Source organism: Polypterus senegalus, chromosome 18 (assembly GCF_016835505.1).
Source record: "Polypterus senegalus isolate Bchr_013 chromosome 18, ASM1683550v1, whole genome shotgun sequence".
NCBI lineage: Eukaryota > Metazoa > Chordata > Cladistia > Polypteriformes > Polypteridae > Polypterus > Polypterus senegalus.
Genome location: NC_053171.1, coordinates 48,213,067 through 48,238,273, shown reverse-complemented (window position 1 = coordinate 48,238,273; position 25,207 = coordinate 48,213,067). Strand labels below are relative to the sequence as shown.

Here is a 25,207-nt window from a genome sequence, read left to right as displayed (position 1 = left end):
TGAACAAAGGTCACATAGTGTGACACCCCCAGTGTCTCAGCCAGTGCGCTCTTTGGCTAGCCATGATAAAATTAAGCATGTTTGATTTTGTCCGTTTATCTGGCCCCAGTGTAAATGTTAGTGTAGATGTATCATGGGCTGGTTCCCTTTCTCGGACTGATTCCAGCATTGCTAAAATACGCTCCAGACCTTTACCATCCTGAACTGAGAATGTCATGTTACATTAGAAAGAAAAAAAGTTTAGGAATTGAGTGGTTATGTCTTCTTCTAATCCTCCCCACTTATTTTTCTAATTTTCCAACACAAGTAAAATAAAGCCCTGAAAGAATTACTGGGAAAGCACAATGATAATGGGTACAAGGGGCATTCTGTTTCAGTTTTGTTCACCACCTTTGGATGTTGTATTAGAAATCTTAAACACTGCTAAACGAACAGCTTCATATGAGGTGGGATGTACATTTCCATGTTAACTTTCAAAGCCTTTCTCAGGTAAAAGGGCTCTTTTGTGCTCATGTGGAAATACATGAGCATACCAAGAGATGAGTATAAACTAATGTGTATTGCAATACAGAGTTTCAATGCATGCCTTGCTAAAATAATGTGTTTTTACTTTAAAGAATCGGTTTTCCAATTAATTTAAAAATGAACTGGAGCTTTTGGTGTGATCTACAGTATAAAGCAGAACCAAGACCATGCAAAAAAACGATCACCCTGCCACCAGACCAATTAGGCACATGTTTTGGTTGTGATTAAAACTCCTTGCATCTCTAGCCTCCTTTTTGGGGAAGTTCCTATAAGGTGCAGGAAGTGGGGTGACTTTCAAATTGTCATATGATCCTCTGTATTCTGTACAGTCTGGTCAGAAAAATGCTCTGTATTCTGTATACAGTAGTCTGGTCAGATAATTATGCACTTTTTGATGGTCTAGCCGACATATTTTCTTGTTGGTCCATTCCATTAATACTCAGAACAAAATGTGACAGATTAAGCTCTGTGAACAGCAATTTGCAGAGTGCATACAGCTGATTACACCCACTCCCTATAGCACTGTCTCCACAGATTGCAAATGTGCTTGTGAATACCTGCTCTTAATAAGTACAAGACAATAGCACACTCTTATTGTACTTAATACATCTTTATGCGTTGTTATATGCAAACCAAATGTTGCTCACATTTTCTTATCCAGCAAGAGATAAGCAACTCAAAGAGGACACATACCCCACTGATAATGGGTGAAACATGGTGCACAAGCTGCTAGTGATGTGGTCTTGTGAAGCATGAGCTGCCAGGTGGAAAATAAGAAATAACAAAAAATTGATAGCAAGCATATAGTTTTCACCAAATGTTTAAAGATTTAATTTTAAAGATTTTCAAAGACTACATGAGGCTGCTTTCCATTGACCACATTTCTTGGAAATCACAATTTAAAGAAGAACTCACCTAAGATACTAGCTTTGCCAAGGTTGGTGATTGACTCCCCGTAGTGTCGACGTGCCATGACTGGTGATGTGCTGGGGCTGGGAGTGCTCTCATTGTCTGATGCTGAGGTAGGTTCTTTAACAGGATTGATGAGAGTTTGCTTCACCTGCCCATAAGGTATGGGATTGATAGTGTTTGCCCTGCAGTAGAAAAGAACATTTGCAGCATGTATTTTAATTCAGCAGCACCACCACAGTAAGTAAGGCAGTGTCAATGTTCTATGTGCCAAAGCTACGTGTAGTTCTAGAGTTCTGTCATTAGGATGAAATAGCAGTGAGAATGAGAGCCATGAATACCAAAGTGCCACCTGCTGGCTACTAACCTAAGCAGATTTTCACTTTTCAATTATCTGCACAAAGTGGACTGGCTTTTTTTCCTGTCTTTTAACCCTCCAATGAACTAAGCAATCTGTTACAATGAAATAAGTGTTGCAATGATAGATCCTTCATTTAAATAACATTTTTTACCATTTAAGCATGCATTTCTTATTCTGATCATTGCTAGTAATTTGTAGCAGATATATGTTGGAAACAGATATAATTAGTATAGGTTTGTTGGGAGCCAGCAACACTCCCTTAACACTGGACAAATTTACAGTAAACTTAATGTGAGTATCACTGGAAAGACTGAGGAAAACATTGAACATGGTGATAAAACTCACATAGACATGGAAAGAACATTCAAACTAAGCAAGCTGGGAATTAAAACACAGGTCCATAGGGCTGTGAGGCACTGAAACTAAACATTGTACCACAGCATCTTACATGTAAAGGCACATGAAAATCACATAGTATTGTTATTATATGTGTTATATGGGTTTACAGAGGATGCCATACCCTTTCACTTAATATCCCTCTATTACACTTAGATAAAAAATTGTGCTGTGTCAGAATACTTTTTATAGACTGTTCTATCAATGATGACCACCATCCTAGACTTGGGACTTGCTGCCACACTCTAACTGGATTTTGGACTTCATAACTGGAAGGCACCAGGGCAAGTGCAAACTGGAAGCTTTGCTTTCAGCACACTAATCCTGAACATAGGCATCTTACAGGGTAGTGTGATGAGCTGCCTGCTCTACTCACCTATGACAGTGAGGCCTGACACACATTCAGTTACATCACCAAATTTACTCATGACACCATCATTATGGCTTAAACTGAGAAGTAGCAGGACAATAACCTCTTCCTTATTGTTAACAAAACCAAGAAGATGGTCATAGGTTCAAGGAAACAGGAGACAGACAACACTCTTATTTACATTGGAGACAGTTCTGTTGACAGGATTAGAAGCACAGTTATTTAAGGTGATGACCTGAAGAGAGCACAACATATTTAGCAAAGACCTTACTTCATCAGTTGTCCAAGAAAAACATTTATGCTTAACGCCTTTTCTAAGCACCTAAAAACCAAGACTTTTTTTATTAGCAAAAAAATATGGAAAAGGCATGAAACATGTAGAAATATATTGTGATGTTCGGGTTGCATGCAGCTGGCATTACCGTCTTCAATAGTTATGAAACTGAGAATGGCAAATGAGAACACATAACAGTTCCAAATTCTTAATAGATAATCCAATAAAACTTACTTTCTGAAGAAGTTAAAACAATCAAACATAGGTCTATTAAAATCCACAAATAAAACACAATTAAGAATTGTGTTCCTTTTAAAATCCCACACTGTCAGGCAAGCACATCTTTGTTCTACTACTACTACTACTACTACTACTACTACATCTCCCTGGTCAACCTTTCAAAACTCTTCATCTGGTGGAAACGTTGACAGCTGTAGCCCCTCTCTCTGGTTTTTATCCAGACCATTGTCCTTCAGCAGGATGCTTGGATCCAGACTTCTGTCTACCTTGCACCCTTGTCGGCATCTGCAGGATCTTTAAGACTATATTCAATCACTCCTTCCTCCTCCATAGTGCTTAGCTGGGAAAATCCACCCTTGAAGTGGTGCTTCCCTTTGCTTCCTCGCTGAGGTAGGGACTGCGTGCCTCCTTTTCACTGCTGCTTGTTTGCTCTCCGAGTCTTTCTCCCTTATGTTTTTTTCACTTCATGATTCTTCTTCTTCCCCCTCTATCCTCAGGCTCATTTTATATGCCTATGGGCACATTGTCCCAATTACAGCAGACCTAATCAAGCATCAGCTTGTATCCACACCAAACACCCTGTTGCCACCCACCTCTACAGCAGCACCCGTAGCCAGAGTCTGAACAACTCTTGTTTGGTAATTTAAAAACTCACATTGCCACAGATTCTTTAATGCATTTTACAGAAAATCACTAACAAGCAGCAAATAAAATTCTCAATGACTTTGTGTGGAAATTATAAAAATATTCTGAAAGCACAAATAAAGAAAATGGCCACCATGATGTCAAATATCGATTCACACCTTTGCAAATAAACAAATGAAGAAAAAAACACTAAGAAATACAAAATGCAATCAATTTATTAGCTCAGAAACCTACACCTGTGACTTGAAGAAACAGGTCAGGACACAATCATTCAGTAGGGGAGCCTCACACGCTACTTTAAATTTCCACATTTCCTCTGAATTTGTTGAGATGAATTGATCATCAAGCCTAACACCTGTTTTATAATTATTTTTTAAAGAGTATTTTATTGGCAACAGTTACTATAAGTTGCTTTCAGTAGGCCAACTATGTATATAAGCCTTACAGCACGGAAAACATATATGATATATATATATATCTATTGCCTATTTTAACGCTGGGTACTCAATTGTTATTTTATGTGATATAATATATAGCTATAGTAATCTGAAATAAAAACTACTTGCATCTTTAGAATTTCTTAAAACCTCATAACTGCTTTATTACATCTTAAGCAATACGACCCTTTAAATACTTCAAAATGACATTAATTTGTGAGGGGTAGATAGAAGTTTAGAGCAAGGTTTTGTGTTTATGTAACATTATTACAGTGGGTATAGAAAAGAATCACCCCCTTCGAAATATTCCCATTTTTTTTTTACTTTACAGCCTTAAACGAAAAAACACAAACCAATATTTTTTCCAGCTTTACTTACTCAATGCAATCTATAACATCCAAGTGAAAGATATCACAGCTACAGTTCAGAAGAATTGTAAAAAATCAAAAACAAGAAACACTGAGATTAATAAAAGACCGCCCCCCTCCTAAATAATATTTGTCAACTCACATAAGTAACCACCATTTCCATTTCAGACCATGGTTACTGGCTTCCACATGTCATCAGTTGTAATCAGTGTGATTAGTGAAGCATAAAAACAGCTGTTCCTGGAGCATTCCCTTGCTTGCTAGTGCAACTGACAGCAAACAACTGACTATGCGTGGCAAGCCACTTTCAAACGAACTCAGGGATAGAGTTGTGGACAGACATAGGGCAGGGGATGGATACAAAAAATCTCAAAGGAGTACAGTCCATAATAAAGAAGTGGCAAGTGTTTGGTACTACTAGGACCCTCCCTGGACCCTCCAAACTGGATGGAAAAACAATGAGGAAACTGGTAAGAGAGGCTACCATGAGGCCAATGGCCACTTTTAAGGAGTTACAGGATTTTATGGCAAAGAGTGGTCACATGCACACAATGACAACAATTTCACAAGCGCTCCACAATTGTGGCTTGTTTAGGAGGGTCACAAGGAAAAAGCCACTTCTCAAGAAAGGTCACATTAAGGCTCGTTTGAGCTTTGCCAGAATGCACCTTGAAGATTCTGATGCCAAGTGGAAAAAGGTCTTATGGTCAGATGAGACCAAAAATCAAACTATTTGGCCTCAATACAAAATGGTACACCTTGCGGAAATCCAATGCAGCTGACCATCCACAACACACCATACCTACAGTAAAGCATGGAGGTGGCAGCATCCTGTTGTGGGGGTGTTTCTCTACCACAGGGCCTGGGGCTTTCGTTAGGGTAGAAACAAAATTGGATGGGGCAAAATACCATCAAATTCTTGAGGAAAACCTGCTACCCTCTGTCAGAAAGTTGAAGATGGGCAGAATGTTCAACTTTCAACATGACAACGACCCGAAGCACACAGCGAAATAGACCACACAATGATGGAAGGAAAAAAAAGTGAATGTCCGCATGTGGCCCAGTCAGAGCGCTGACCTAAATCCCATTGAAAATCTGTGGAAAGGTTTGAAGATAGCAGTCCACCAACGCTCACCATTCAATTTGATCGAACTTGAACAGTTCTGTAAAGAAGAGTGGGCATATATTGCTCAATCTAGATGTGCAATGCTGATAGAGAAGTATCCCAACAGACTCAAGGCTGTCATTAAAGCAAAAGGTGGTTCAACAAAATATTGACATGGATGATCCTTTATTAATCTCAGTATGTCTTGTTGTTGATTTTTTTTTATAATTTTTCTGATCTGTAGCTGTGATATCTTTCACTTGGATGTTACAGGTTGCATTGAGTAAGTAAGGCTGGGAATAAATATTTTTTTGTGTGTGTTTTCATTTAAGGCTGTAAAGCAAAAAAAAATGGGAATATTTCAAAGGGGGTGATTCTTTTCTATACCCAACGCATGCTAAAATCTTATAAGGTAATTTGAAGGTTCTTCACTTCTATTACAAAGTTTCTCCTTGAAGAAAAATGTTGTGCCTAATACAATTTAAAGGTTAAATGTACAATATATAACATTATTTTTGCATTAAAATATGCAAAAATGACAGACATTTGTATCCAGAACTTCTCAAGTTAGTGGTAGTAACACAATGGCCATGCCACGCATGTGTAACTGCACAGTTCTATTTATATTATTAGTACAGTACATGTCTTAATCCAAACAGAAAGATAAATCACAAAGATAGAGAGAATGAGCATTGTGTCAGATAACTGGTATGTGAAAAACACTGATTATTCACAAAAAAATAATAACTTATAAATAAATGAACAAAAAAATGGCTAAATCACTATAGCCGTAGTTACAATCACATCACAAATGCCCTGTTGTACCTACATTAAAATGGACTATTAACATTTTTACAGTTAAAAATGGTGCTCACATCAAGTCTGAAATTCAATTTTTAGATTTTGTATCCATTTTCTAAAATATAATTGAGTTGTGATCCACATATAAAGAAGTAAAATACTTTGTACACACAAAGATCTTTATTTTTGACTCTGTTATGAAAAATCACCCATGGTTATAAAAATAATATCAAACACAAAAGCAAAACTCCTGGAATGATCCTTCATGTAACATTTAAATGCTTTCACAGGAGAATCCACTTTGTGACTGTGGGGTATCCAGAAACTGTAAGATTTTTTTACTGCTTTCTGTACAGATTTGTGGATTAAGAATTTAATCTGCAGAGCAAAACAGGGTAAGAAATTTACACGACTACAGATATAGTCAGCTTTTTAGGCAATGCATCCAGGTGATGAAATATGCTTGAACATTTTTAACTTTATCTAAATTTCTAAGTAAATCACATACTCCAAGTAAATTGATGAGGGTATAAGGAACGTACTCATGTGTCACATCACCTATTAAGGCTGGCCAGTCAGGAAGTTAACAGTGACGATTAGCATTGGCCAAGAGGCAGACAGAACAATTCTTGAATAATATTTTGGGCAATCCAGTTTGTCTTACTATATGGCAAAGAAATGTCACAGATATCAACCATATTCAATTTTGTTGTGTAATATTACCTTATACATAAATGAAAGGTATAACCTTTTATTACTGTAACATAGACTATAAAGTACATAGACATCTCATATATAGTTGCTGATAGTGAGGAGGGGGTCACAGCTTAAAAAATATTAATATTGCTGGACCAACTGAAGTTTAGCTTGGATATCAATAAAGAATATCCCATGCATCCGTCTACTGATTAAGTAAATGTGTGCTTTCTTGTTTGGAAAGTAACGTGGAAGACATGCTATCATTATTTACATTTTCAGTAACTTTGGATGGCACCCTTCAGAGAATGATTAACCTCCTTAGTGTTAACCCCACAGGAATCAGGTTCAGAATTCTATGTAATTGCGGTTATTGCCAAGTCATAATAAGCATTTTTTTCTATTTTTGTAACTTTCACTTTGCCATCTTGTAAAGCACTATATGAAAATCTGCTATATAAATAAATGTTGTTGTTGTTAAACCCAAATAATGCTCTGTACAGTATTTTGCTGCAATTAGTGGATTAAGTAACATCATGCTACAAACAATCATGAATATTTCTATGCATTTTATCAGTCAGAGGTAACTCATCAATATTCACAAGTGAAGCAGAGTCTTCAACAATATCACAATGGTGTGTAAACAAGAAGCATTGAAGTTCATTTTAGAATAAAATGAAACTAAACCATTAGTCAAATCAAGCAAGACAATGCGAATTTTCAATGTGAATAGCAAAACTGATACATACAAATCTGTACTGGTAATATACCTGGTGACTTTAGTCATGTAACACTGTAGCAAGGTGCAGCAGGTAGGTGCGTGGGAAAAAGGCAAGTAAAACAACACGAAATCAAGTAAAACAACAAGAAAGATGTTAGCCCTTTAAGCACTTTGAAAAATTCAGCAACTGTCAATGATTTTTGTCTGGGAAATGTGGAAATCACTAAGCCTTGCACTGTGGTAGTCTATAGTAAAAACAAAGGGTGCGTCTTGTGATCATGGAGATCAGGCACTGACATTCTACCATCTCATGTTCAAGCAACAGAAAAAATATTCAAAGACAACTGTGTAAAGGAACATGTTTCTAATGTCCCGATTGCCATATCAGGCTATATCACATAAAGGACATGTGCAAAATATGTATCAGTGCAGCAATAGACATACCTTTCTTATTATATTTATAGTGACGTTACAGTATTTACATGTTACTTTTACACAATTTTTTATTGTTTGGAAAAAAAAATGTACACATTTGACTAATTTTTCTGAGGGTAAACATAATGCTAAGAAAGTTAAGGACCTACAGCATTATGACCATAATATCCATAGACAATGTGTTAGTTTAGAATCGGTAAATACAACTTTAATGGAGTCTAAAAATGTGAAAGAGTGCCATCTACAGCCTGACTAGTAACAGTGGCGACATTGCATCATGAAAGCAGAGAACAGATTTTGAAACAATTCATTGGAAAGGTCTGCACTCATTAATAGCAGAAATAGACTGCATGCTTTCATATTATGCATCAGAAGTTTAACAGGTTCCATTTTGTAAAGTTTGGTGCTCACCAATTTTTCTTTGGACAGTTGTGAAATTCTGAATCATTTAAGAGGTACACTCAAAGGCACAGGTGGAGCAGAGAATGGAACATAAATTGGTATGCCTAGTTCTTATGTCTATTTTTTGGATATATTTTTTCCTTAAGCTCAACAGCCTTGCAGGTGTTTGCATTTGATACAAGTATACAAACAGCAGGTCCTTAGCTGGCTATTCAAATTTGTAATTTATACAGGTGTAGATATAAGCAGTTTACAATACCAAGCCTCTAAGGATAATACCTGATGCTGTTTGGTTTTGTGGATCATTGTTCTGGGTTTTCAGTAAACAACTTTTCTGGTGATTGAGAACATCCTTAACCCTGCCATGTGGTCCTTTGTCTGTGCTGTGGTGTTGTGTTGCACAGGATGGATGGATGGATAGATGGATAGATGGATAGATAGATACTTTAGTAATCCCAAAGGGAAATTCACATACTCCAGTAGCAGCATACTGATAAAAAACAATATTAAATTAAAGATTGATAAAATTGCAGGTATAACAGACAATAACTTAGTATAATGTTAATGTTTACCCCGCCGGGTGAAACTGAAGAGTCGCATAGTGTGGGGTCTCCTCAGTCTGTCAGTGGAGCAGGACAGTAACAGCAGTCTGTCGCTGAAGCTGCTCCTCTGTCTGGAGATGATCCTGTTCAGTGGATGCAGTGGATTCTCCATTATTGACAGGAGCCTGCTCAGCGCCTGTCGCTCTGCCACGGATGTCAAACTGTCCAGCTCCATGCCTACAATACAGCCTGCCTTCCTCACCAGTTTGTCCAGGCGTGAGGTGTCCTTCTTCTTTATGTTGCCTCCCCTGCACACCACCGCGTAGAAGAGGGCACTCGTCACAACCATCTGATAGAACATCTGTAGCATCTTATTGCAGATGTTGAAGGATGCCAGCCTTCTAAGGAAGTATAGTTGGCTCTGTCCTCTCTTGTACAGAGCATCAGTATTGGCAGTCCAGTCCAATTTATCATCCATTTGCTTTGAGTTCTGCTAGTTTGTACGGAAAAGGTTGATTCTGTCATGCATGTGTGGGCATTTATATTTACTTCTTCAAGTAACATTGCTTTTCAGGGTTTTAAGTCTGGGCACAATAACTGAGAAAATTTAAGATTGGAGGAGTGGCTTTTACTGCTAGTTTAGGATATCCAGATCCAAGGCTCTATGGAGAGTAGTTTCCAGGCTCAGAAAAACTGCTTGCTTGCTCCAAAGAGAGTGAGACAACTTCACAAAGAGTGGATCAGTTTCCTCTTCCAAAGAAAATGAAGCTATGTATACACCTATCTTTTTAAGGGAAGGCGTAGCCACTTGTGGTTGGATCATATCTAGTTACTCATCCAGTGACCATTTATAGATGTGTTATTTTGTTCATTAGAATGAGTTTAGCTTGCGCTTATAAGCATTGAAGGAAAGGCCTTTTATATTTGTGGGAGTCTCCATAGACGTGTGAACTTATCTTTTACTAACACCTATTATTAACAGATTAAACTCAAAAAGCAAGATGACAAAATGCTGGCAGAACTGTAGTTTAGTCTTTCATTTTAGTGTTCCCTCTGGAATGTGTAGGAATGGGTTGCATCTGACTTTCTGAATCCCTGTTAACTATACACTCTTAAAAGGCCTTGTGTGCCACTGATGATTTAGTAAAATGGGGAAAAAGATGACTTTGTGCTACAACAGACACATTAAGTGCTGCCCTGATGAAAACACATACTCTAAATTTTTCTAAAGGTAAATATTTAGGAATATATGTATAGTTAATTGAGACAGTGACGTGCTACAAATATTTGGGAATCTGGCCTGATGATCAATAAAAATTGATGCTTCATATTTCCAACAAAGTCTCCTTCTTACACAAATGTACACAAACTGAGTGACTATATAAAGTTCCATGTATGTATTTTGTCCAGTTTTCTGTTTCAGGTTTAATAGTCTTTTGGAATGTGTCACTGGGGTTGATCTAATATCTGTGGAACAGCTACATGGAAATCCTGCCCTAAAAAATAGATTAAATTCTTAATGATCCAGCTAATGTTCCCCATGCTGAATTTGGTTTTAGCAGTTTGAAATGCAGAAAAAAGCATTACGCTAAAGATCACCCATACCTTTGGGAATTTTGCTCTTTAATGGTAAAGAGCAAGAATTAAAACAACAAAATTATATATAAAGGAACATTCTCTTTTTTATCTTACTGTATTGTTTATCTTCCTTTCATCTGGTTTTTCATATTTATTTGAAATACAAATTACCAATTGTTTTCATTGTTTTAGATATAGTAAGGCTTATTTTAACCTATTTCACAGAAATAACTACACATAACTGTTTGTAAGTGACGGATAGATATCAACTGGGAGCAATTTTTTGCCCAGTCAGCCACAGAAAATTGTATAATGCTCAAGAACAATCCTGTATGTACAACTCACGTCAGACCCACAAACAACATACCTGGACATTAAAGAGCTGTCCGTTTCTTGTTTCTGAGTCATTCTGTTGCGTGGCTTTGATCATTGCCATGCTCTAAGATCCATATTTGGTTTAGTATCAGCATTTGATAGATAAAACTTTTAGCTCAAGTATTGTATGTGGTTCATTTTTGCATTCATGGCTGAAAGCAAGCTTCCAAGAACACAGATGCACCATGTAGCCCAACGCTATAATGCTGCTTTACAGCTGGCATGAGCTTTTTTTGTTCAGGGTCAGTTTTGACTTGTGCTAAATATATCATGTAGGATTGCCGACAAAACCATTCTGACTATTCAGCAACTGCTAAGATGTTATTAGCAACAGACCAGAAGGGAAGTCGAAAACAAAAATGTTTTTTCCAAAGGTTGTGATTTGTTATGAAAACCATAAGACTAAACCACATTCATAGTTAGACAAAGATTGCAACAATTCATTTACCAGAGTGCTATTACTTAACTGAAGCCAATGTATATATGACAGAAAACTGAACCGGAAAAAGAGCTAAGCATCATTGACCAGAGTATCATTAAACCACAGTTATTCACTATTCAAACCCATATACGGTGCATCCGGAAAGTATTCACAAGCGCATCACTTTTTTCCACATTTTGTTATGTTACAGCCTTATTCCAAATGGATTAAATTCATTTTTTTCCTCAGAATTCTACACACAACACCCCATAATGACAACGTGAAAAAGTTTACTTGAGGTTTTTGCAAATTTATTAAAAATAAAAAAACTGAGAAATCACATGTACATAAGTATTCACACTCTTTGCTCAATACTTTGTCGATGCACCTTTGGCAGCAATTACAGCCTCAAGTCTTTTTGAATATGATGCCACAAGCTTGGCACACCTATCCTTGGCCAGTTTCACCCATTCCTCTTTGCAGCACCTCTCAAGCTCCATCAGGTTGGATGGGAAGCGTCGGTGCACAGCCATTTTAAGATCTCTCCAGAGATGTTCAATCGGATTCAAGTCTGGGCTCTGGCTGAGCCACTCAAGGACATTCACAGAGTTGTCCTGAAGCCACTGCTTTGATATCTTGGGTGTGTGCTCAGGGTCGTTGTCCTGCTGAAAGATGAACCGTCGCCCCAGTCTGAGGTCAAGAGCGCTCTGGAGAAGGTTTTCATCTAGGATGTCTCTGTACATTGCTGCAGTCATCTTTCCCTTTATCCTGACTAGTCTCCCAGTTCCTGCCGCTGAAAAACATCCCCACAGCATGATGATGCCACCACCATGGTGACCTGGTGATGAGCGGTGCCTGGTTTCCTCCAAACGTGACGCCTGGTATTCACAGCAAAGAGTTCAATCTTTGTCTCATTAGACCAGTGAAATTTGTTTCTCATGGTCCGAGAGTCCTTTAGGTGCCTTTTGGCAAACTCCAGGCGGGCTGCCATGTGCCTTTTACTAAGGAGTGGCTTCCGTCTTGCCACTCTACCATACAGGCCTGATTGGTGGATTGCTGCAGAGATGGTTGTCCTTCTGGAAGGTTCTCCTCTCTCCACAGAGGACCTCTGGAGCTCTGACAGAGTGACTATCAGGTTCTTGGTCACCTCCCTGACTTAAGGCCCTTCTCCCCCGATCGCTCAGTTTAGATGGCCGGCCAGCACTAGGTAAAGTCCTGGTGGTTTCGAACTTCTTCCACTTACAGATGATGGAGGCCACTGTGCTCATTGGGACCTTCAAAGCAGCAGACATTTTTCTGTAACCTTCCCCAGATTTGTGTCTCGAGACAATCCTCTCTCAGAGGTCTACAGACAATTCCTTTGACTTCATGCTTGGTTTGTGCTCTGACATGAACTGTCAACTGTGGGACCTTATATAGACAGGTGTGTGCCTTTTCAAATCATGTCCAATCAACTGAATTTACCACAGGTGGACTCCAATTAAGCTGCAGAAACATCTTAAGGATGATCAGGGGAAACAGGATGCACCTGAGCTCAGTTTGGAGCTTCATGGCAAAGGCTGTGAATACTTATGTACATGTGATTTCTCAATTTTTTTTATTTTTAATACATTTGCAAAAAAATCTCAAGTAAACTTTTTTCACATTGCCATTATGGGGTGTTATGTGTAGAATTCTGAGGAAAAAAATGAATTTGATCCATTTTGGAATAAGGCTGTAACATAACAAAATGTGGAAAAGGTGATGCGATGTGAATACTTTCTGGATGTACTGTATCTCAGATGAGGGGCTCCTGTTGCTGCATGTCTTTGTGACGTCAGTTGTGGAGGTGGCCCTTAGCAACCAAGCAAGGTCCACTAGCAACCTACCACTCATCACCCACCAATAGGGAGTAGTGTCTAAAATAATTGTCTGACAACCTTAAATTTAAGGAATTTCTCTAAGAAATCAAACACATACATGAAAATACATTTAAAAATTCGGCTTCCAATGTATTAAAAGTCTCATGAACCAAAAACACACACACATCTCTCTCTCTCTCTCTAATTAGCAAAAATGTTTTTTTTTTCTGTTTATCACAGTAAACTTTCAGAATGATATTTAAATTTGGTTTACAGAATCTTACAAAGTCTCAAAGTCATTAGGTAAAATGTATATGGAATACCATTACTTTCAGGAAGATGTCAAAATGCAATAAGCAGAGCACATTCAGGCAACAAGGCAGTTCACATGTAGCTGCTGTTTCAGACAGCAAGGTTTAAACTCCACCCAAATCAACATTTGCGTGGACTTTGCCCTTGAACCCTGTGTCAAAGAGGGTCCATCCATCCATTATCCAACCCGCTATATCCTAACAACAAGGTCACGGGGGTCTGCTGGAGCCAATCCCAGCCAACACAGGGCGTAAGGCAGGAAACAAACCCCAGGCAGGGTGCCAGCCCACCGCAGGGCACACACACACACCCACACCCACACACCAAGCACACAACAGGGACAATTTAGAATCACCAATGCACCTAACCTGCATGTCTTTGGACTGTGGGAGAAAACCAGAGCACCCGGAGGACACGGGGAGAACATGCAAACTCCACGCAGGGAGGATCCGGGAAGCGAACCCAGGTCTCCTTACTGAGAGGCAGCAGCGTTACCTACTGCGCCACCGTGCTGCTCCGGTTCACAAAGATGTTCTACATTTATTCAAGAGTTCCTGAATATTCCCCAGATGTACATTACAGCTAATCAGAAGGCTCTAGCTTGGCTTGGTAATGTTGTAGTGTATGTATAAGTATGCCTTCTAATGGACTTATCCCACCAGATAGTTTCTTGTGTTACAGAAAGTGGGATCAGAATAATGGATGCTTTTGACCTGTGGTGAGAGCCTAAGTTTCATAAGCACACCACCCACCTGATTGGACATTACTGAGCTTCAATTAAGATGAAGCATCACAAAATAAAATACTAAGTACAGGAATTTTTTAATTTACAAATTACACAAAACAAGTGTGGTACTCTTTGATAGAAAGTGTTCTCTGCAGAAAAGGTGTCTTTTTGAAATGGAGGGTACATAACTGAATAAAAGTAATTATATTAACTTAACTTTTCTGACCAAAACAATGTTTTAAAGGCTGACTATGAACTTACTGTCGAATTGCTCAAAAAGTTTCACTAGGGATCACTCACCAGTTGATCTGAACAGGTGAAATATTGCTGTAATGCTTCAGAATAAGAGGCTCTAATCTGTATGCCTTTAAAAGAAAAAAAAAAAACAGGAAAAATATGATTGGGTTAGAAGTACTTCAAACTGCAAAATTGTGCTATAAGAACCTGCACCAGAGCTCACAACACACAGGAAAGTTGAAATTCTGCTGAAAGTCAATAAAATGTGATTGAAAAACCTCTGGACAGAGCTACTTGCTATGCAAGAAACTATGCGAAATAATGACAAACGGAAAAGAATACTTTTAAAATACTTTTGTCACATCTAATGAAGCAGCTTTTGTAGAATGTTCATTCACTTTTTTTTATCTTTGTAACTCCATAACTGCAATGTTTCACTATGAGGCATACAAGAAAGCAGTAGTAACATTGGATTGTTCATACCCTTTCAGTCTGTCAGATGATTCTGTAACATCAAAATGTATATCAGCTGACTCAGTTGTTAAAACTAAAAACCTACACTAGGAACAGTTTAATTTTTGCTGAGACAGTTATATAACACACTCTGGACCACCAAGGAGTCAGAATTAAAACAAAACTGAGAACCATTATGGACAATTCTGTATATCCTCTCTCTGACACACCAACACTGAGGATTTTCAGCCAACAAATTATTCAGCAGAAGTGTGTCAGGAAACACAACTGGGGCTCCTTTATACCAACAGCAATATGCCTGCATAAGGCCTCACAGGGACTGGGACCACCAAGGAAGAAGTTTTCTTTCTTTTAAAATTTCTTACTTTATAGTCATTATGGAGTGAGTTCAGACCAAGCTGTGTGTGAATATTTATTTATTTATACCAACAGCAATATGTCTGCATAATGCCTCACTGTGACAGTCAAGTCAGAACTTTTCTCTCTTTTTAGTCATTCAGACAGAAGAGCCTTACAATTTTATATATATATATATATATATATATATATATATATATATATATATATATATATATATATATAGATAGAATACCGGATTCCAGTCCTCTATTTAGCTGATAGTACTGCAGAAAATGCATTCTTTATGAATGACACAATTTAGTAAAACTTTGTCTTTGAAATATTATATCTAAAAGAATGAATAAAAACTGTGAACACTCCTAGAGAGTAAATTTCAAAATACAAGGCTAATTAATAAAGCCTGAAGTGATCCAGCTACAACTCCTTCAATTCAGTTCTTTTTACCTCATACCCTGCAGTCCAAGAAAGTCAGCTTATTCTTCTTTAGACTTTCTCTAATTCTGTCTTTTTTGTAACAAAAAGACTCACATTTTACATAATATCACAGATGAAAGAGTATTGTACAGCTTAAAGATAACCGTCTCCAAGAATGTGGATTTTCAATTTGACAGCATTCTTTCTATACCAGGAAGTAAAACATAGTGTAAGCCACTAGCAGGCCCAGAGCAAAAGACAGAGCCTGTAAGTGTAATTTAGTTTAAAAGTTTAGATTAACTGACTGCAGACATTAGACTGCATGATGAGCAATGAAAGGACTGATAAACACATTAAACTTATTTCATTGCAGTTCAGCAAAATGTATTAATAAACCTTAAGTTTCCTTTTTCCCACCTCCTAACTCACTTAAAGCAGTGATGTAAGACATTCTCACCACTGGGTCTGTAGGGTGGAAAATGTTAAAAAGCCGATGACAAATTGATTTAGGCATTATATGGTCCTGACTGCCATTGTTTCCTGGTCTAATTCCCCGCAGTGCTAAGAACACAGCCAGCGGAGACCCCATGCAGAAGAAATTTTCAACCTGAAACAGAAAGTAAAACAAGTTGCACAAAAGTAATATGAGGCTTTAACAATGAATGCTCATCTATATAATAAATGGGATTAACAAAAAAGTTTTTTTAAATTACACAATGTAAAACCTGTGTACAGTAATCCCTCGCTATATCGCGCTTCGACTTTTGTGGCTTCACTCTATTGCAGATTTTATATGTAAGCATATCTAAATATATAACGCAGATTTTTCGCTGCTTTGCTGGTTCTGTGGACAATGGGTCTTTTTACTTCCTGTACATGCTTCCTCAGTTGGTTTGCCCAGTTGATTTTATACAAGGGACGCTATTGGTGGATGGCTGAGAAGGTAACCAATCAGAGCACGCAGTTAAGTTACTGTGTGCTGAATGGCTCAGCGACGGAGTGCTGAATTCGATTCTGCGCCGTTACCCAGGACGTCTCGTCTTGCTCATTCAGCATCAACGTGTTTCGCTGTGTAAAGAGTTAACTTTTGTGCTCTTTTGTGTTTATCCTTGTTTATAGTCAAGCCCTTCATTATGGCTCCAAAACGATCTGCTGCTGCTACTGCTTCAGGGGCTGTGCCCAAGCACCAACGGAAGATGTTAACGACTGCCGAAAAGGTAAACGTTTTGGATATGTTGAAGGAAGGGAAAAGCTACACTGCTGTAGGACGCCATTACAGCATCAATGAGGCTACGATTCTTTTTATTTAAAAAGTAGGAAAGGAATATAAGATCTACGACCGCAGTGTCCTTTTAACCAGGGTGCAAAACGAGTTGTAAGTGGATGTAATAAGGCAGTAGTCTGGATGGAATCCGCTTTAGAGATATGGATTGAAGAAGAACAACGGTGGTGCTACAAAGTCGCCTGAACAGGCTTCTTTAGAAGAGCTGTAACGCTCTCCTTTGTTGTGCAGTAAAACTAAACTCATCGTTATCAGACAAGTCGTCGTGTCATTGTTGGTGAGTAACGATAATTAATTTTCTACTTACAGTACTTAGTACATGTACGTACGTTTAGTGTCACTGTACACACATTTACTGTATACAATTTTTTTTTGCATTGTACGTATTTATTGCTGGTGGCCTGTCTATCGTATTAGCTTAACATATGTGATATCGCAGACACTCAATATCTTTAAAATAATATTTAGGTTTTACTGTATATAAACAGTGTGTTTACATACATAATTTCAATGAATCTTACCTAATAACTAAGAGAATACAAAGGGTTTATGCTGTATAACTGTGCAGGGAATATTTATAAACAGACTGGGAGAGTTTATAAGGGCTTAAAATATATAAAAATAACCATACAAACATATGGTTTCTACTTCGCGGATTTTCACCTATCGCGGGGGGGTCTGGAACGCAATCCCCGATCGAGGAGGGATTACTGTATTAAAATTTAACTATGACCCATTAAAGCATTCTTTAGAAATCTTTTCTTCTAATATTACATCAGGCTTGCTAAAGTTCCAGAAGTAAATTGTTAATCTAGATTATCTTAACTATAGTAACCACTGATAGTAATCTTCTATGAGTTGGAAAATCCCTCTAAATGATTTGATTTTGTTGTTCTTAAGATATATTGTATTTTTTTTATACCCAAAACTCAGTTCTTCACTCAGTTGCACCCTTTTGAACAACATAAAATAGCATCCATTTTTCCTACATACAATACAAAGGTGGGCAGCAGAGTATAATGTACTGGGCTTATAAGTAGAAGTGTGCTCTATAAAAAAAAAAATCCATGTCTTATGTTCTTACCTTGAATTTCAAGGGTGGGGGAGCTGATGAAGAGTACTCATGAAATCTGTAGAGCTGCTCTTTAATCTCCTTCATTCTGCAGGACAAATAGAGGCACATAGCATCAAAAATAATAAATACTACTAATAATGATTGTATAAAATATATTTCATACTTCAAAAATAACTACAGCCTTTTTATTTAATCCACGGCTTCTCCGCTGTTTTATTGTTCATTTATTGCGATTATAGTTATTGTGTAGGTATTTTAGACTTACTTTACATTGTTCAGGTACCCATTTCCTTTATTATTCCAACCGTACCCCCATTAACATGTCTATCGAGGTGATCACCATCGATCAAACAACTGTCACTTACCGAGTGGTTTCCATGCCTGGAGATGGCACCTACCTTTTCCATTCTCTGTGTTACATATTGCACGGCCATATCAGGCTCACTCTTGATATCGAGAGGAACATTGTGTCTTATGTATTGAATGACTGGGACAGGTTCAAGGTGTGGACTGATGACGGTACAGGAGATAATTATACTACACAGGAGCACTATAACAGTGAAATGCTTAAGCCCTTCACCTATGCATCTGCATGTGAGTTGATGGCTGCCGCTTAATTGTCGTTTTCAAGTGTACCGAAATGGCCAAATATTTTACACCTTTCGACAACTGCCAGTGCCTCTTAAACATCTTAGACTCACAGGTGACAATTTCAGTAGTGGACATTTTGATGTTTATGAATGTTTAAACTCTCAAAAGCTGGATGTGAAGTTATCGATGAAACCGGTTGTATGCTTACAACGCTTGACAGATGCCGAATGTCACTTCAACACAAGTCCTGCAAATACTGTCGTAATTGAAACAAACCATGAAACTCAAACCGATTATGACAGCAGCAGTCCCAGCTGTGAGATTTGAAACAAGATTACTGTTCACATGGCCAACTGTACGTTGCATGCTCAAGTGTAAGCTCAGCGCACAGCTTGGTCATGTTACAACCGGAGGGCCGAACTCACAATGTGGTATACAAAGAGATCCTTAACAAATAATTATTGGTATATTTTCCCTCAGTTTAAAAAGGTTTAATTTTCTTCTTAATAAAAGTTTTAAAGCAGTACTTAGCCGCTGCGAAGCACAGGTATTTTGCTAGTCTATACTAATAAAAGGCAAAGCCCTCACTGACTCACTCACTCACTCACTCATCACTAATTCTCCAACTTCCCGTGTAAGGTAGAAGGCTGAAATTTGGCAGGCTTATTCCTTACAGCTTACTTACAAAAGTTAAGCAGGTTTCATTTTGAAATTCTACACGTAACGGTCATAACGGTCGATAATGGTCGACAACGTCCGCCATGTTGAACTTTCTTATTTATGGCCCCATCTTCACGAAATTTGGTAGGTGGCTTCCCTGCGCTAACCGAAACCGATGTACATACTTATTTCGATGGTATGACGCCACTGTCGGCCGCCATATTGAACTTTCCAACGTCACTAATTTTCCAACTTCCCGTGTAGGTAGAAGGCTGACCCCATCTTCACGAAATTTGGTAGGTGGCTTCCCTGCGCTAACCAAAACCGATGTACGTACTTATTTCAGTGGTATGATGCCACTGTCGGCCGCCATATTGAAGTTTCCAATGTCACTAATTCTCCAACTTCCCGTGTAGGAAGAAGGCTGAAATTTGGCAGGCTCATTCCTTACAGATTACTTACAAAAGTTGAGCAGGTTACATTTTGAAATTCTACGCGTAACGGTCATAACGGTCGACAACGTCCGCCATGTTGAACTTTCTTATTTATGGCCCCATCTTCACGAAATTTGTAGGCGGCTTCCCTGCGCTAACCGAAACCAATGTACGTACTCATTTTGGTGGTATAATGCCACTGTCGGCCGCCATATTGAACTTTTCAATGGTCTTTGTTACTTATGGGCCCATCCTCAAGAAATTTGGTACGCGGGTTCCCAACGCTAACTGAATCCTACTTACGTACATATATACGTCCATAGCCTGCAGCTCAGTCACCGTGTGAGGCGGTGTTGGGTCCCCCATCCCAACGCCTCCCATGTTGTTGGCTGCCTGCCTATATAAGGCCATCCGTCGCTCCAGTCTCTACATTCCCTTCCTTGCTTCACCACGGGATTCACGTCTCCCTGCTGATAACTACAGCCTTTTTATTTAACCCACGGCTTCTCCACTGTTTTATTGCTCATTTATTACAATTATACTTATTGTGTGGGTATTTTAGACTTACTTTACATTGTTCAGGTACCCACTTCCTTTATCATTTCAACCGTACCCCCATTAACATGTCTTTGAGGCGATCACCATCGATCAAAGAACTGTCATTTACCGAGTGGTTTCCATGCCCGGAGATGGCACCTACCTTTTCCATTCTCTTTGTTACATATTGCACGGCCATATCAGGGTCACTCTTGATATCCGGAGGAACATTGTGCCTTATGTATTAAATGACTGGGACAGGTTCAAAGTGTGGACTGATGACGGTACAGGAGATAAATATACTACACAGGAGCACTAGAAGAGTGAAATGCTGAAGCCCTTCACCTATGCATCTGCATGTGAGTTGATGGCTGCTGTTGAATTGTTCGGTTGTCGCTTTCAAGTGTACCGAAATGGCCAAATGTTTTAAACCTTTCGACAACCGCCAATGCCTCTTAAACATCTTAGATTGACAGGTGACGATTTCAGTAGTGGACACTTTGATGTTTATGAAACCGATTACGACTGCAGCAATCAAAGCTGTGAGATTTGAAACAAGATTACTGTTCACATGGCCAACTGTACGTTGCATGCTCAAGAGTAAGCTCAACGCACAGCTTGGTCATATTACAACCGGAGGGCCGAACTCACAATGTGGTATACAAAGAGATCCTTAACAAATAATTATTGGTATATTTTCCCTCAGTTTAAAAAGGTTTAATTTTCTTCTTAATAAAAATTTTAAGGCAGTACTTCGCCGCTGCGAAGCGGGTATTTTGCTAGTGTTTATATAATAGACTTAAAATAACACTAATCCTTATCTAGTATTATTGCTCAATATTACAAAGTGCGGCACAGTTGATGGGTGGGAGACGCATGGCATACTGTATATTGTAATAATGTCTTATTTAATCACTATATATAGTATATTTGGGGCTGCACAGTGTTAAAGGAGCTAGCACTCCTAGCTCACATCTTCAGAAAATTAGCTTGTAGTCCTAGAATGACCACCACCTGTGTGGAGTTCACAGGTTCTCACAGTATCTGTCTGAATGTTTCTCCAGGTACTCCAGTCTTCTTGAACATCTAATAAACTATGTGTATTAGAACTGGCAAGTCTAAACTGTCCTTGTGTGAGTGCTCTTTGGTGAAGCGATACGCAAAGTTTTTTTCTCTTTTGGCTGGACAATGCCAGCATAAGACTCCAGCTCTGCATTAATCTGAATTGCTTTAATCAGGTTATGAAAAAGGATGGACAGAGGATGTGGACTATCAGGGTGTGTACAAATGCTACACCCCGACACAGACAGGCAGAGATACAGGTGCAGCACACAACAAACTTTTGTTCCTATGGGGAAACGCTTTTGTCTTGTCTCACCAACAGCAGCACAGTACAATTAAGCAGCCCAAAGCACAATATACAGTCCTTTTCTTTTCCTCTCTCTCTCTTCCACTCTTCTCCCGGCAAGCTTTGTCCACTTCCTCCTGAGTCTGGCTCCCCGAATGGAGTGAGTCAGCTCCTTTTAATCATCTCCTAGGAGTGTTCCAGGAGGCTTATCAGCATTACCTGAATCACTGCTAAATAGTGCTGGGTGGTATGACCAATATTCTATATCATGGTATTTTTTAAAATTGTACCGGTTTCACGGTATTCAACTTTATTTTTTTCCATGCATGAGTTAACCACATTTTCCACTGCAATTACTGCAGTAGACTGGCTAAGAATAACCTATTCCACTGTCATGAGAATTGTACATTGTACAAAAAAACATTTTAATGTGCACACAAGTATCAAACAACTTAAACTAAAATGTTGACAACAAATTGTCAACCATCCAAAGAGGCATTTAGACTTAGTAAAATATCCAGAGGTGCTTTTTAATAGTTGTATTGCACTGAACATGTCTTAGAAAAGGAACAACTGGTAAATATTTTTAGTAAACCAACTACACTTTCTGTTATTGTTAACAATCTCTGTCCACCATCATTAAACTGCATAATATTTAAACTAATAAATAATGACAATAAAATAAATAATAGTATTATTACTGGAAGTTGCACTATTACTTCAAAACTTCAAGCCTAGGTAAACTACACAGTATTCACCAAAATAAAATAAAACAAGTGCAACTTGGTGATGATATCTTTACCAACTGAACCATCATTAAGACAAATAGCATTAATATGGACCTTGCTTCAAGCTAAGCTATATACATAAATAATAAAACTGGAACTTGCATTTATAATGCTACCAGACTGCCGTACAGGAATCTGTCGTTTCACGGCTGCCCTCTAGCATTCTGGGGGAGATAATGTCCTGAATAAGCTCTCTCCTCTGGTCCTTCCACTGTCGATAATTTATTATACAGACTCTAAAACTTGCAATAATAAAAGAAATTAAACTATTACTTTAATCCATCACACAATCTAAGATGACTATACAGTGGAACATCGGGTCACGACCGTAATTTGTTCCAAAACTCTGGTCGCAACCCGATTTGGTCGTGACCCAAAGTAATTTCCCCATAGGATTATATGTAAATACAATTCAATTAATCTGTTCCGGACCGTACAAGCTATATGTAAATATATATATTTTTAAAAGATTTTTAAGCACATAGTCAATTATACCATAGAATGCACAGTGTAATAGTAAACTAAATGTAAAAACATTGAATAACACTGAGAAAACCATGAACAGAGAAAACTAACATTGCAAGAGTTCACACTACAGCCTTCCGAACTGCTCGCTGTAAAACACTTTTTTAATGAGTTTTAAGCGCAGGGAAAAAAATGAAAATTTGAAAAATCCTTAATTTATATATATATATAAAAAAAAACTAACCATAAACAACCAAGAAAACTAACCTTGCATGATTCGAGTTCTGGCATGAAGGAAGTGAGGAGGAACTGGGTGGAGAGGAGATTACAGTTTTGAGGTAAAGTCCCTCTGCGCGATGACACGAGAACAATGTATTGTACAGAGAGAGACTGAAAACATGCGTAAATCACCGGCGCGTACGAACTGGAAGGGAAACGAAATAGAGCACAAAGAGTTCATAGTGAATGCACAGGGAGAGACTGAACACGTGCGGAAATCATCGGTGTGTACGAACCGGAAGGGAAACTGGCATTTTTGTCACCCGAGTGTGTGGTTGTGAACATATGCAAAAGTTTGGCAAACTTTTTGGTTGTAACCCGATTTGTACGTTTTCAGAGACGTTCGTGACTCGAGGTTCCACTGTACCTGCAAGTCTGCAGTATCTCTCAAGAGTATCACAACTTGATGCTGTTCAACTGGATGCTTATTAGGGCACTAAACATGAAATGTTTTAATCCCTGTTCAACTGTATGTGTAAAATAGCTAACTAAATATAATACAGTGTATTCTTTAAGTAAATGAGAGTTCAGATTTAAATAAAGATTTATAAAACTGTGCTAGCAGTACTTAGTGGGTGACTGTTTCTTAAGCAAAACTGCATTACTTGAGCAATCACCTGAAATCTATAAAAGTAAAAAACTATTATGCACTTGATATGTGAAAATACATTACGTATGCAGTTGTAAATGGTATAAAACTACATAAAAAGACTTAAGATATGTGCGAGATGTTCATACCAAAAAATGATCTGTTAGGAATATCAAATTATCGGTGTACAATTGGTGCCTTTTAATAATATATGTCACTCTAAACAAAGTGTGTAGTACCTCTGCTTACTACGATGCAATTCCTCCATCAGCTGCCGCTCTTCATAGTTCACCCATCCAAAGTCCACACTCTCAAGGTCCTGCTGTACTTGCTGATAGCATACTGGATCCCAACCTGTCAGGATGTCATATGTAATGACGCAGCCCAAAGAATGAGACACAATAGATACTTTTCCTCCCTTCTCCTCAAAGTCAGGATTTCGAGAGCAGAACAAGGAATATAGTCTGTTCAGTTCCTGAGTCAATCCCTTAGTAATCTACAACATAAAAAGAAAAAGAGGAAATAAAGAAGGTATTTGGAATTGGAGAAAATGCTTCCCTTTTAATAAATTCACAAAAGGGTTAAAAAATATATATATGCTATCAGAAGTCTATCTGTTTCATTGATGAGAAGAGTAGCCATCCAAACAAAAATATTATCAGGCTGTTCCTGGAAATTATGTACAAATAAAAGATGGTAACCTAAAAAATCCTGCAATGCTGCACATCAGAGTATCAAAAAATGCAATGTTATTTTGAAACATTCCAAATTTTCAGTTGGTTCAAGTTGAACCATCTGCAGTTCAGTATTATAAAAGCAAGGAAGCAGTGGATGTTAGAAAGCGTGAGATTTTCTTGGCATTTACATAAGGAGAAGAGGCTGAGGTGTCTCAGCTATACAATTTCCTGTGTGTCAACTGGAGAGAAGTCTGCATTGTCCATCAAACACAGAAATCATATGCAAATACAGCCATAACTGACTGCACTTCCTGAGGTGGCTCTGGTCCTTTGGCATTGCTGAAATACTTAAACATACCCACCCATCAGTTTTTGTTTCCAAGTGTACTCTTTTATGCAGTGTTGTGGTCTGGCATGAGCATGGAGTTGCTTTTCTGACATTTTAAAATGTTAATTGTAAGTAGACTATGAACACATTTTTTACAGTGTATTTTAAGTGAATTCAGTGTAGTTTAT

At 38.2% G+C, this 25,207-nt stretch overlaps 1 protein-coding gene across 4 annotated transcripts in view; it reads right to left on the bottom strand.

Annotated features, from left to right (window-relative positions):
• The window catches only part of LOC120518538 (phospholipase DDHD1-like), a 148,375-nt gene that overhangs the window by 22,108 nt on the left and 101,060 nt on the right, over positions 1-25,207 (bottom strand). For 2 of the 4 annotated variants that reach the window (XR_005631252.1, XM_039741381.1), the window contains exons 7-11: positions 24,254-24,510; positions 18,333-18,408; positions 16,424-16,573; positions 14,782-14,846; positions 1,441-1,619 (exon numbers count right to left, since the gene is read on the bottom strand). Coding sequence is in view for 3 of the 4 variants with exons in the window: in XM_039741381.1 (XP_039597315.1) it covers positions 1,441-1,619; positions 14,782-14,846; positions 16,424-16,573; positions 18,333-18,408; positions 24,254-24,510 (727 nt within the window). In the remaining variant the exon portion in view is untranslated. Of the gene's footprint in view, positions 1-1,440; positions 1,620-14,781; positions 14,847-16,395; positions 16,574-18,332; positions 18,409-24,253; positions 24,511-25,207 lie in introns of those variants that run through there. The other 2 variants (XM_039741383.1, XM_039741382.1) reach the window with 2 other exon arrangements.